This window comes from Vombatus ursinus, unplaced genomic scaffold, assembly GCF_900497805.2.
Source record: "Vombatus ursinus unplaced genomic scaffold, bare-nosed wombat genome assembly UNPS02014900.1, whole genome shotgun sequence".
NCBI classification, from domain to species: Eukaryota; Metazoa; Chordata; class Mammalia; order Diprotodontia; family Vombatidae; genus Vombatus; species Vombatus ursinus.
Genome location: NW_020954678.1, coordinates 177,352 through 190,162, shown reverse-complemented (window position 1 = coordinate 190,162; position 12,811 = coordinate 177,352). Strand labels below are relative to the sequence as shown.

Here is a 12,811-nt window from a genome sequence, read left to right as displayed (position 1 = left end):
CATTTTTTATCAACAAATCAGTTGATTCTAGTAAGATGAAATTTAACAGGGATTCAATTCAATTCAACTCAATAAGAATTTGTTAAGCAACTATTATGAGCAAGGCACTGTGCTAGATGCTAGAAACAGTCTCTGCCCTTAAGGAAGCTTACATTCTACTAGGAAAATACAATCTGTACGAAAATAAATAAACACAAAATAACTTCAATGGGAAGAGCAGAACATCTGGAATGATCAGGAAAGGGGCACCCAAGTGCCCTTGAAGTTCAAGTGCCAGGTTTTATAATTGGGTTCAAAATACTAATTTCTCAAATTAAAAAAAAAAAAGAGGCATGTTAGTCTGGAAAAAATGTGGGTGTGGCAAAAATAATTAAAAGGAATCTCAATGCTGGTAAAGTTGCTGAGAAACAGATAACTCATTCTTTGAGGATGGAATTGTCATGGAAATTTCTGAGATTGGGAAAGACAATCTGCATATAAATCAATGCAAAACATTTTTTAAAAAAGGCAGACCAAAAAATAAACATTAACTACCACCACATAAGAGGAAAAGGGAATGAGAACAAATCAACAAAGAATCATGATGGATAGAGAGAATGACTAAAAAGTTATGATATTTTGAATACTGAAATTAATTTAAATGTAAACAAAGTTACATAAAGTTACACAAAAATATAATGATGTATAGTGGTACTCAATATTAAATGTATAGCAAAAATCATTTTTGAAACAGTTATCTGAGCATTTCAGTGAACTTTAAGCACTATAGGGGCAGCTAGGTGGTTCAGTAGCTACAGTGCTGGGCCTGGAGGCAGGAACACTTTAGTTCAAATCCAGCCTCATAAGTTTATAAGCTGTGTGAAGTATTAACAGGAACCAAGATACTGAAAGGCCCTGAGAGCAGCCATATGTCAGCCTGAAGGGCCCAGAGATGTTCACGCTGGCCTGAGTGTCGTGGCACATGCCTGTAATCACTGCCAAGGGGGAGGCCGAGGCTGGTGGATCTTTGGAGCTCGGGCGTTCTAAGCTACAACTAGGGCTAAAGCCTATTCTGTGTCTGGCACCAATCTGGAGGGGGCCATCAGGCTGTCTAAGAAGGTGTGAACCAGCCCAGCTCAGAAATGAAGCAGGTCTTGGGAATGGCTGAAAAAGCTGTGGTATATGAATGTAATGGAATACTATTGTGCTATAAGAAATGATGAGCAGGCTGACTTCAGATAAACCTGAAAAGACTTACATGAACTGATGCAGAATGAAATGAGTAGAACCAGGAGAACATTGTACACAGTAACAGACACATTATGGGACAACTGACTTTGATAGACTTGGCTCTTCAAAGCAAAGCAAGAATCTAAGACAACTCCAAAAGATTCACAATGGAAATTTCTATCCACACCCAGAGAAAAAACTATGGAGTCTGAATGTAGATGGAAGCATACTATTTGCCTTTTTTTTGTTTTGTTTCTTTCTTTCTCTTGGTTTTTCCCTTTTGTTCTGGTTCTTCTTTCACAACACGACTAATGTGGAAATACGTTTAATATGATTGTACATGTATAGCCTACATTAAACTGCTTGCTGTCTTGGGGAGGAGGGAAAGGAGAAGGAGAAAAAATTTTGGAACTCAAAATCTTATAAAAGTGAAAGTTGAAAACTATCTTTACATGTAATTGGAAAAAATAAAATACTTTTAAGTGGGAAAAAAGATTCTTGTTCAGGCATGGATTAGACTAGATGACTTCTAAGGTCTCATCCATCATGAAATTCTCAACTTCTTTCTGACTTCATCTGTATAAAATGAGGATTTTCTATTTGCCTTACTTCCTTAGGCTTTTATGACTATTAAATGAAAAAATTCAGGTAAAGCAGTTAGAAAAAAAGAAGACTAAATCCTTTATACAAATGCCCAGTATTATTACTACATAGCTATACTAATTAGGCAAAACCAAATTAAATTATAGGTGAGAAGTAGATTAGGATTAATTTTGATCTTCTGCACTCCTGTGCATGCTTTAAAACAGTCATGTCAGAACTCACTACCGAATTATATCCCCTTACACAATGAGCTAAATGTCTTCCACTCATCTTCACCTTTGCCTACACTTACTCCTCTCTCACTCATCACAGGTTCTCCAACTCCAACTCACTGCTCTTTCCACTATATCACAATGTCTCCCACTAATCCCTATTAGTTTATTTGTAGATTCTTTTGTTCATCATTCACTCTATGAGTTCTACCAGTTCCATATTCCAATAGCTCCCTTTTAGTCTGTGGAAAACCCATGGTACAAAAACTCTAGGAGAAAATTTAAATGAAATGGTTTAATATCTACAAAATATAAAACACTTAATAAAATAGAGAATAGATATCTAAGACAAATTCATCTCACAAAGAAAAATCAAAGAAGCAATAAATGAATTTCCAAAAGAAAAACTTCTAACAATAAGAACCAGATCAATTCATAAGTGAATTCCATCAAACATTTAAGGAATAATTAATCCCTATGCTATATAAATTATTCTCCAAAATGGAGGAAGAAAATGCTCTTTGAAACTACTTATATTAGGAAGCATGATTCCAACGCCTAAACCAAGGAGGGATAAGGTACAGACTAACATCACTAATGGATAGTGATATAAAAATGTAAAAAAATCATAAAGAATATATAAAAATTATGACTATTCATTATGACCAAGCTGGATTTATACTAGGGATGCTCAGGACTAGTTCAACATTAAGAATACAAACAGTATAATTAATCACATAAATAACAAAAATGACATAATTATATAATTGATATATTTTTAAGATGTATTTTGTATTAAAAATACACAAAAAACATAGGAGTGGATGGTCTTTTCTGAGTATGATTAAAAGAATTTATCTTAAGCCAAGGGCTAGCATTTACCTGTATTTGAGAAACACTGGAATATTCCCAAATAACAGCAGGGCTAAATTAGTAAGGATATCCTCTGTCCCCACTATGATTTGACAAAATACTAGAGATGTATATTATAGCAATATGACAGGAAAAATAAATTATGGCAATAGGCTTTAGCAAAAAAGAGAGCAAAATTATTCCTTTTTGCAGACGATTTGTCGGTTTATTCAGAAATCCCTAGAGAATCAACAAAGAAGCTAATGGAGACTAGTGAGAGGTAGAGGACCTGGGCTCCAATCTTGTCTCTTATTCTTGATAAAACCTGTATGAACTTGGACAGATCCCTTCATTTCCTTGGACCCAAACTTCCTCATCTGCAAAATGGGGATAAAGGCACCCACCTCACAGCACTGGTGTAAGGACCAAATGAGTTACCATCTGTAAAGCACTTTGCCAAACCTTAAAGCCCTATACTATGTGCCAGCTATTATTATTACAAGGAAACAAGGACTCCCATATCTTGACAGAGACAGGACCAGAGGTATAGAAGGAAACATACATGTTCAGAAATGGCCAATGTGTTCATGTGCTCAGCTTGACCACACAACTTGTATTTCCTTACCAGGGAATTTCCTAAACCAGTGAAATCACAAGTCTAGCTCCTATCCTTATTTAGAGCTAAACTAAAGTACAAAAAGATGCTTTGTAAAATCAGATAGATTTAATAGAATATAGAACAAAACTTATACACAGGAGCAAAAAGTCAAGAATGTTAAAGGACATAATGAAAAAAGTCATGAAGTAAGAGTGTCTGGAGCATCACAGTATCTTAAAGATGATCATAAAGCAGGAATTCTCAAAATCAGCTGGTACTGGTTCTCCTGGAAGCCTTTCTTAATTGCCCCAACTCCTGGTACCCTCTCTGCCAAACTCACTTGTATGTAACTAATATATTTATTCTTGGTATACTTGGTATACTAATTCTGCACATACTTCTGTGTGTATTTGCATCCCCAGCATTTCAATGGTTCAATGGTTGTTCTTCATGCCTGGAAAGCTCCACCTCACAGGATCCCTCTTCCTCCAAGACTCAACGTAAACACCATTGTCTACATCAAGTCCATCCTGAACCTCTCAAACTACCTTGTTTCCTCTCCCACCTGCCTCAGTAGGGGGAGTTTCCTCATCCAAGATCTCCTCACATCAAACCCTCCCATTTGTATATGTCTTCATTGTCTCCCCTGTTAAAATAGAAGCTCCTTGAGAGTTGGGATCATTTCATTCATTGTCTTTGTATTATTCCCTGTGCCTAGCACAGCTCCTGGCATACAGCAGGTGCTTAATAAATGCTTGTTGATTAAATGACTGTCACCTGCAAATTAGCAAAGTCACAAACAACACAAAATCCCTGTTCACTCAATCCATTAGAGACTTCCTTCCAAGCTGATCCCAAACCATTTATGACTATTCTTTGGGTTAGGCCAGATAGGTTTCATACAGGTTTTTATTGGTCATGTTTGCTATAAGTGTTTTAACCAATCTGTTATTTTTCTTTTCAAGTTGATATTTTCTTTTTTGCTGTGCAGGAAATTTTTAATTTTAATTTAACCAAATACACTTATTTTGTATAAATCATTATACAAATCATTCTTATTTAAAATTATAAATCATTTTTATTTGATAAAAAAAATCTTTCCACCACAACTGAGATAAACATTTCATTTTCTTTAAAAAAATTTTTTTTAATGTTTAAGTCTAGTCTAGTCAAGAAGCATTTATTAAGGGACTATATTATGTGTCTGTCACTGTACTAAGAAAAGCAAAAAGCAGTACTTGCTTTCTAGGAGCTCACAGTCTAATGGAGCTCTATCATTCACCTGGAATTCACTAATGTATATGATGTGAGATGTGGGTCTAAATTAATTTCCTGCCCAATTAATATTCAATTTCCCCACGTTCCTTTATTAAATCACGAATTCTTTTCTGGGGTTTTTATCCTCTATAAAAGGTTTGCCTTTTGTATACATTCAGTTCGATGTCTAGGATTATTCTTCTCTTTCATGTGCTTCATTCTGCTTTTGACCCAGTGCCAGATAATTTGGATGGCTGCTTTGTAATAAGTCTGGGAGCTGTTGTTCAGTCATTTTGCTGTCACGTCTGACTCTTCATGACCCCACTTGGGGTTTTCTTGGCAAAGATACTGGAGAGGTTTGCCATTTCCTTCTCTAGCTCATTTTAATAGATGAAGAAACTGAGGCAAACAAGATTAAGTGACTTACCCAGGCTAGTAAGTGTATGAAGCCAAATTTGAACTCAAGAAGACCAGTCTTCCTGATCTGCGAGGCCTGGCGCTCTGTACACTGCACCGCCTAGCTGCCCCAAGTCTAGGAGTACGAGACTGCATTTACAAGCATTTTAAAAAGTGTTCCTATATAGTCCTGACTCTTTATTTTTCTATACATATTTCAATATTATTTTGTCCAGTTGTAGTTAAACCTTGGTATTTCGATTGGTGCTGTATTAAGTATTTAAGTTAAGCTCAGGTGTACTGCCATTTTCACTATATTAACATCCATCTGTGAACACCATCCCTCTAATTATTTAGATCTTCCTTTATTTCAGTCATTATAATTTTACTGTTGTCACTATATAGGCCATGCATATTTCTAGGTAGGTTGATTCTCAAATATTTGGTGGCATTTGTTACTATGGTAGATGGGGTTCCTTGATCTCTATTGCTAGCAATAAGATGCAAATGATTTTGGTGAACTAATCTTGTATTCTATGACTTTCCTAAACTCATTTATTGTCACAATTAATTTCTGGCAGAACCATTTGGATTTTCTAAGTACCCTATCATGTTACCTGCAAATAATATCTTGACCTCTTTGTTTTTAATGTTAATAACTCTAATTTCCTTTTTTGTCTTATTCGCAATTGCTAATTGCAAATTAAAATAACTCTAAAGTATGTGTCATTTCCCACTCATCAAGCTGGGCAAAAATGGTAAAAGATGGAAAAAGCAAATGTTGGTACAGAGCTATGGGAAACCACGCATATTAATTCACTGTCGGTGGAGCTATGAATTGATCCAACCATTCTGGAAAATGATTTCGGAATATGTTACAAAATTTACTAAACTGTTCAAACCTTTTAAGCCAGAAATCCCACCACTGGGCTTATATTCCAGGGAGGTCAATGACAGAAATAATGTTCCCATTTGTACCAAAACAGTCATAGCTGTTACAGCAAGAATTGGTAATGGTAAGAAACTAGAAACAAGCTACACACCTGATGACCGGAAATGCCTCAACAGAGAGCAGCGTGTGAATGGAAGAAGAGTGTGGCATGGTGGGGAGAGTGCTCAATTTGGAGTCAGAGGATCTGAATGTGAGTCCTGGATGTGCCACTTTTTCCTTTTGTGACCTTCAGCAAATAATGAACCTCTCTGGGACCCACATTCTTTATCTGTGAAATGAGAGGGTTGGACTGCGTGACCTCTGAGGACCTTTTTAACTCTGCTGCTATTATTGTAATATAATCTTATCTCACTATCACAAATGACAAATAAGGAGAATTCAGAGACCTGCGGAAAGACTTGTATGAACTCATGTACAGTGAAAAAAGCAAAACCAAAGGAACAATATATACCTGAATACACTGAGTAAATGAAGTCAACACTAAAAAGCAAAAGAATTCAGGTCACATCCAATGGACTTTTGTGGGAAGGGGAGAGCTGAAATACTCTTCCTTTCTGTTAAGAAACAGTAAATTATAAGAGTGGAAAAATCACATTTTTTTTGGTCCATGGCAATCATGATATTAGATGTTTTAGCTTATCTGATTTTTTTTTTTATGGGAAGGTATCATGGGAGGTTATTTATTGGGAAATGAACAATATGTCCAAACAAACTGTCAATTGCAGAAGGAGCACAGGAGCCACTTACCGACACCAGAGGCACCCGAAGATTATCCCCTTGAAACTGGTTAAAAGTGGGGAATGTGCTCCAGGCTAGATACTCTCCAGAGGAGGAGGAGGGGCCCAACAAAGCCACAAACAGCACCTCGTGTTGGTACCGGACTGTTGGCTGCTCTTCATAGCTGCTGCGCTTCAACCAAAAACCTAGACAGAATATGGAAGTCAGAACCAAGGCATAGAGAACAAAGTCCTGAGCCCAGGGAGTGTTCAACACCAAGAAGCAGATACAGGGGGCCAAGGAAGCTACAACGGCCGACGAGAGCAGACACAAGATGCAGGGAGATGTGAAGAGACACCACTGAGAACGGGAGCTGGGAGAAGAAGCAGGCAACGAGGGAAGGCCAAGAGGAAGGGAAGTGGTCCTAGCTTGGGAAGCCAAGTTTGGGAGATGAGAAGGGCAGTTTCCAAATCCACGGGGAATTCATGGAGAGATAAAGAAGAGAATGGAAGAAGTCAAGTGTGGAGGGAGTACCTGGTCCATAGTAGGCTCTTAATGAATGTGTATTGTTTGACTGTAAGGGAGCCTAAGTCTGGAGGGCAATATGTATGCTGGTCTGTAAGAATAAAAATGCTTTCTCCTTCTTGCTTTCTAATTGTAAACGTGCTCTTGCTATATGTATTCATATGTACATATATACATATATATTCACACACATACACATATACACATATAGGCTACAATTATGATGTTATCTATACATATAAATTTATATATTATATATAACACATTATGGATGTTGCATATACTGTATTACTACATGTATTATATTATGTATAATATATTGTTACATTATAATTATATTATGTATACAATATGCTATATAGTATATATAATCTATAAATATAATTATAACATAATACCTATAATTGTAAATATTCTTTACATATACATAGAGAGGATACTACAATCACATGTTATATATCATACATGTTATACATGTTTACACATTCACCCATATACATTTGACACACATGTGTATACCCATACACATATTCGCACACTGGTACATATAACATGTATAAAATAAGTCCAAAATAAAGGTGTACTCATATATTTTCATGTTTGTTCATAGCTTTTTGAGGCCAGGCACTGTCTTTTGCCCCTTTTTGTATCCCCAGTATGTGCCTGGAACATAGTAGGCACTTAATAAATGTTTATGGATACACATCCTGTATATGTGTGTGTGCGTGTGTGTATGTGTGTGTGTGTATGCATGTGTACAAAAAAAATTCTGGAAAATGGGAAGGAGATGGGTAGGGAAAGAAGTCAGATTCCTGGGTGAATGGTGCAGGTTGCATAAAAGAAGTTCTTATGCAACCCTGCATGTGTTCTTAATTCTGGGGGACAAAATATCTACACCAGATGGGATGGTGCATAAAGTTGGTAAGCCAGTCAATAGGCATTTATAAAGCACCTACCCTCAGTAAAGAGAATATAAAGAAAGACAAAAGAATGGCATCCCTGTCCTCTGGTGGCTTAGAATTTAAACCATGTGCTTCATTTGGGGTTATCTCATCCCAGAGGTCAGAATGAATGTCATTTTGGCAGGGGACAGGCCTAGACTGGAGCCAGAGGATGTGAGTGGACACACTAGGAGGACAAGGCCAAGGGATGCATGCCAGGGTTCTGGGGACACAATGACAGCCCCTTGATTCTGGGGTACAGAGGGCAGTGAGTGACATTTGGGAAGGCTACAACATGAAGGTAGGTGTCTGGACTGCCTCAGTCTGTGGTGGGGGCTTCTGGACCACTTAGGTCTGGGTGGGGTTTGGAGGCACACTGAAGGGGGCATCTGGACAGCCTGGGTCTGGGGGTTGGGGAGGCAACTGGACGGCCTGGGTCTGGGGTTGGGGGGCGTCTGGACAGCCTGGGTCTGGGGATTAGGGGGGCATGTGGACGGCCTCGGGCTGGAGCGGGCGGGGGTGGGGCGCATCTAGACAGCCTGGGTCTGGGGTTGAGGGGCGTCTGGACGGCCTGGCTGTGGGTTTGGGGGGCATCTGGACGGCCTCGGGTTGGGCCGGGCTCACCTTGACTCCGGAAGGCCACGAGCAGCGGCGGGATGTAGGTGAGGCTGGTGACCAGCAGCAGGAAAATGGCGGCCTTGGAGCACAGTCCCGCGCGGTAGACGATCTCCGCCGGGTGCGAGTACAGATCGTAGAGGGCCATGGCCTCCGCGGAGCTCCCCGAGGCAGGCCTTGGCTTCGGGAGCCCGGGGCGGAGGCCTGCGCTGCACGAGTCACCAACGCCTACAAGATTTGGCTTCTCCCGGTTGCCATAGCCTTGGTCTCCACGGTAACCGTCCTACCTCGATAAATAAGCCAATAGCAAGGCCGCCTTGGACGCCCTCGCTCTCAGCCAATCATATAGCGACGTGAGGAGGGCGGGGACCCGGGCTGGGCGAGAGGATGAGGTCTATGTGCAGCAAAGATACCATGTTATCTCCCTTCTCTGTGACTTAACGTTAAGGACGGCTTCTGAAATCCTGTGTGCAAACAGAACGATCTTTTATTTTTTCGGATAAACCGCATTGTGGTTATATTTTTTTCAGATCCCCGAATAAGGCAACATCTCTAGCTATTCAAAAGGAAAGGAAATTCACGTGTATTTCCAACTCTATTTATCATCAAATAAACAGTTGGTCTTCTGAAGTATTCAGGAACCAATCAAATGGGACACTACATACGTATGTGTCACTATCTTTAAAGCACTGGGTACACAACTCCAGAGGTGTCAGTCAATAAACATTTATAAAGTGCTCATGTGCCAGACACTGTGTTAAGCACTGGAGATACAAAAAGAGGCAAAAGACAGTCCCTGGAGCCGACAGTCTAATGGGGAAAACAAAATGAAAAATTGTTTCAGCAAAATGTTCGTAGCAGTACCATTTGTAACAGCACAAAGTTTGAGATCCAGAAATAAAATTGTTTGGAAAACAACCCCTCAAGATTGTTTTCACTATGAATTCACAGTGCTACAGAGAATGATTCCATTCTTAAGAACCCATCTTTTTTTTCTTTTTTTAGGCAGTTGGGGTTAAGTGACTTGCCCAGGGTCACACAGCTAGTAAGTGTCAAGTGTTTGATCTGAAACCGGATTTGAACTCAGGTACTCCTGACTTAAGGGCCGGTGCTCTTTCCACTGCACCACATAGCTGCCCCAGAGCCCATCTTTTTAACGAGGAATTTACTCCAGAACAGAATGATGACAGTTTTATGTTTGCAAATCTTGATTTATCACAATCCCCAAAGAATAAAACTTGCCTGTGACCCAAAGGTCAATAGAAGAAGGGCATAAATATTTTCAAAGATGATTAGTGTATAAAAATCGGTGGAAGGGAATTCACGGAGTAAATGTATAATTAGAAAAGAAGATAGCATGTGGCAAGAACCACAAATGGATGATGACTCAAATGACATACTGTGGTTAAAGAAATGTAAAAAGACCTAAGAAAGGACATTTTTCCTGATAGCAAACCTAAATTTACTTATTTACAACTTCCAAATGATATAAATACAAACAGTGCCCTAAAAGCTAAAAAAAAAAAATTTAATTAAGGGTTATTTTTCCAGTCCCTTGTGAGGCCCCTCTGAGCTTGAAGGCATTGTGGAGTCTCTTCCCCTTATCTTGAGATACCATAGAACTTCCCCCCTATCCTGGACCATAAAAATTTCTTGTCTCCCTCATCCTGAGTCTTAAAATTTCCCCTGTCTTCTTTATCCTGGGTCCCCTATTCTGTCATCCATCTTCCTCACCCTGTGTCCTGACAATTCCCCCTTATCTTGTAAGATAAGACAGGCCCCTATCCCTCTGTAAGTTGCCGGTCCTCTTTCCAGGGCTAGCCCATGCTTTTGCGTCAATAAAGCTCCCAATGGTAACCAAGAAGATGTAAGGGAATTCTTTCACACCTGAACCAGCTCTCCCAACTAAACCTCAACACATACATTGTTCCTGGTTTTGACCTCTGGGACCAAACTAGTGTAATGATAGTCCTTCAAGTATTTGAAGACAGCTGTCATATTCCCTCACTCCCACCCCCAATCTTCTACATCTCCAGGCTGAATATGCCCAGTACTTTCTTTCTTTTTCTTTTTCTTTTTTTTTTTCGAGGCAATTGGGGTTAAGTGACTTGTCCAGGGTCACACAGCTAGTAAGTGTCAAGTGCCTGGTCTGAGACTGGATTTGAACTCAGGTCCTCCTGACTCCAAGGCCAGTGCCCCTTCCGGTACTTTCAACGATTCCTATTTTGTCATAGAGTCAAAGAAGGCAACCATCCTGTTTACCCTCCTCTGACCCACTTACAGAGCTAGGTGGCATAGTAGATAGAGCCCTGAGCTTAGTTAGGAAAAACTTACTTCAAACACTTACTTACTAGTTATGTAACCTTGGGCAAGTCACTTAACATGTTTGTCTTCCTTTCCTTATCTGTAAAATGGGGATCATAACAGCATAGGAAAAAATGAGATAATAATTGATAAAGCACTTTGCAGACCTTAAGGGGCTATATAAATTTTATTATTATTATTGAAGATAATTCTGTCAAACTGTGGTTTTTTTTGTTGTTGTTTTCTGAGGCAATCAGGATTAAATGACTTGTCTAGGGTCACACAGCTAGTGTCTAAGGTCAAGTTTGAACTCAAGTCCTCTTGACTCCAGAGTGCAAACCGAGGTTTAAGTCCTCTAGCTTTGTTGGGCCTTCCAGCCTCTGGTAATTTGAATATCCTAGGGAATCTCTTCAGAGATCAGTTTACCTTCAAAGTATCCCAAAGAGACTGGATTTTTTGGGATAGAGAAAGAAAAGTTCAGTTCTTTTAGAAAAGGGCTAATTTGGAGAACCCTTAGTGCTCAACCCCACTTCCTCTGTATTATTGTATCCCTTCCACTGAATTGTTTTAGGAAGATTCTGAAGATCACCTGACAGGATAAGATAGCAGACACTGAGGTCCTTTCTCAAGCTAAACTGCCAAGCATTCAACTCTGTTTCAGAGAGCACAACTCCAATGGGCTGGCTAAGTTGTTCCAATGTAAAATGTACACTTGCCAAAAAGACTGTTTTAGGGAAAACTCACACAGAGCAAGTATTCACATGGTGGTCAAAAGAAGCAATACAAGGACCCTCTCAAGGTCTTTCTTAAGAATTCTGGAATTCGGGGCAGCTAGGTGGTGCAGTGGATAGAGCACAGGCCCTGGAGTAAGGAGGGCCTAAATTCAAATTTGACCTTATATGCATAAGACTCACTAGCTGTATGACCCCGGGCAAGTCACTTAACCTCAATTGCCTCATTGTGAGAAATGAAAGAGTTAAATTTCCACATAAGTAGATAAGAAATCTGCACAGACTGACTAACTTCTCTGTGGGGGGGGGGGGAGTAACAACACAATTCTAGGCACATAATGTGTGTTAAGGGTGAGGCATATAAGGGAGATTGTAACCCAGAAGGATTAGGACCAATCCTGCTCCAAAACCGAGGAGTTAGGCAATTAGTAACCATAAAGCTTGTTCTGGCTTGCTCTGGCTTCTTTACTCAATGCACACTCCCCTTCAAAGGAGGTGTGCCCACTTCTCCCAAGAATCGAAAGGATGCACTTCAACCTCTCTAACAAAAAGTCTTTGAGACACCAGTCTTCGGAACCGAGTCTGGGGTCTTCTTTATAACACTCATCAAAAAATACAAACAAACAAGAACTTTGGAATTGATTGTGTTGTTGAGGTTTAGGGGTTCTGGGACCCCAAAATCACAACACGAGGGTCCTGCCCGAAAGAATTCCACCCAAGCATTCTTTCAGCCAAGACAAGGTTTATTAGAATATCCATCATTCCTCTGGAGAAAACTGAATGGGGATAAAAAGGAATATACTTTTTTCTGGGCTGTACATGGCACATACACAAAAATAGACCATGTACTAGGTCATAAAAACCTCACAATCCAATGCAGAAAGGCAGAAATATTAAAT

General features: G+C 39.5%; 1 protein-coding gene across 1 annotated transcript in view; it reads right to left on the bottom strand.

The window, feature by feature from the left end:
* TMEM231 (transmembrane protein 231) overlaps window positions 1-9,095 on the bottom strand; it is a 25,129-nt gene extending 16,034 nt beyond the window's left edge. The window contains exons 1-2 of the mRNA XM_027843262.1: window positions 8,887-9,095; window positions 6,827-7,002 (exon numbers count right to left, since the gene is read on the bottom strand). Coding sequence (XP_027699063.1) covers window positions 6,827-7,002; window positions 8,887-9,025 — 315 coding nt within the window. The 5' untranslated portion in view covers window positions 9,026-9,095. The remainder of the gene's footprint in view (window positions 1-6,826; window positions 7,003-8,886) is intronic.
* Between the last annotated feature and the right edge of the window lie 3,716 nt (window positions 9,096-12,811).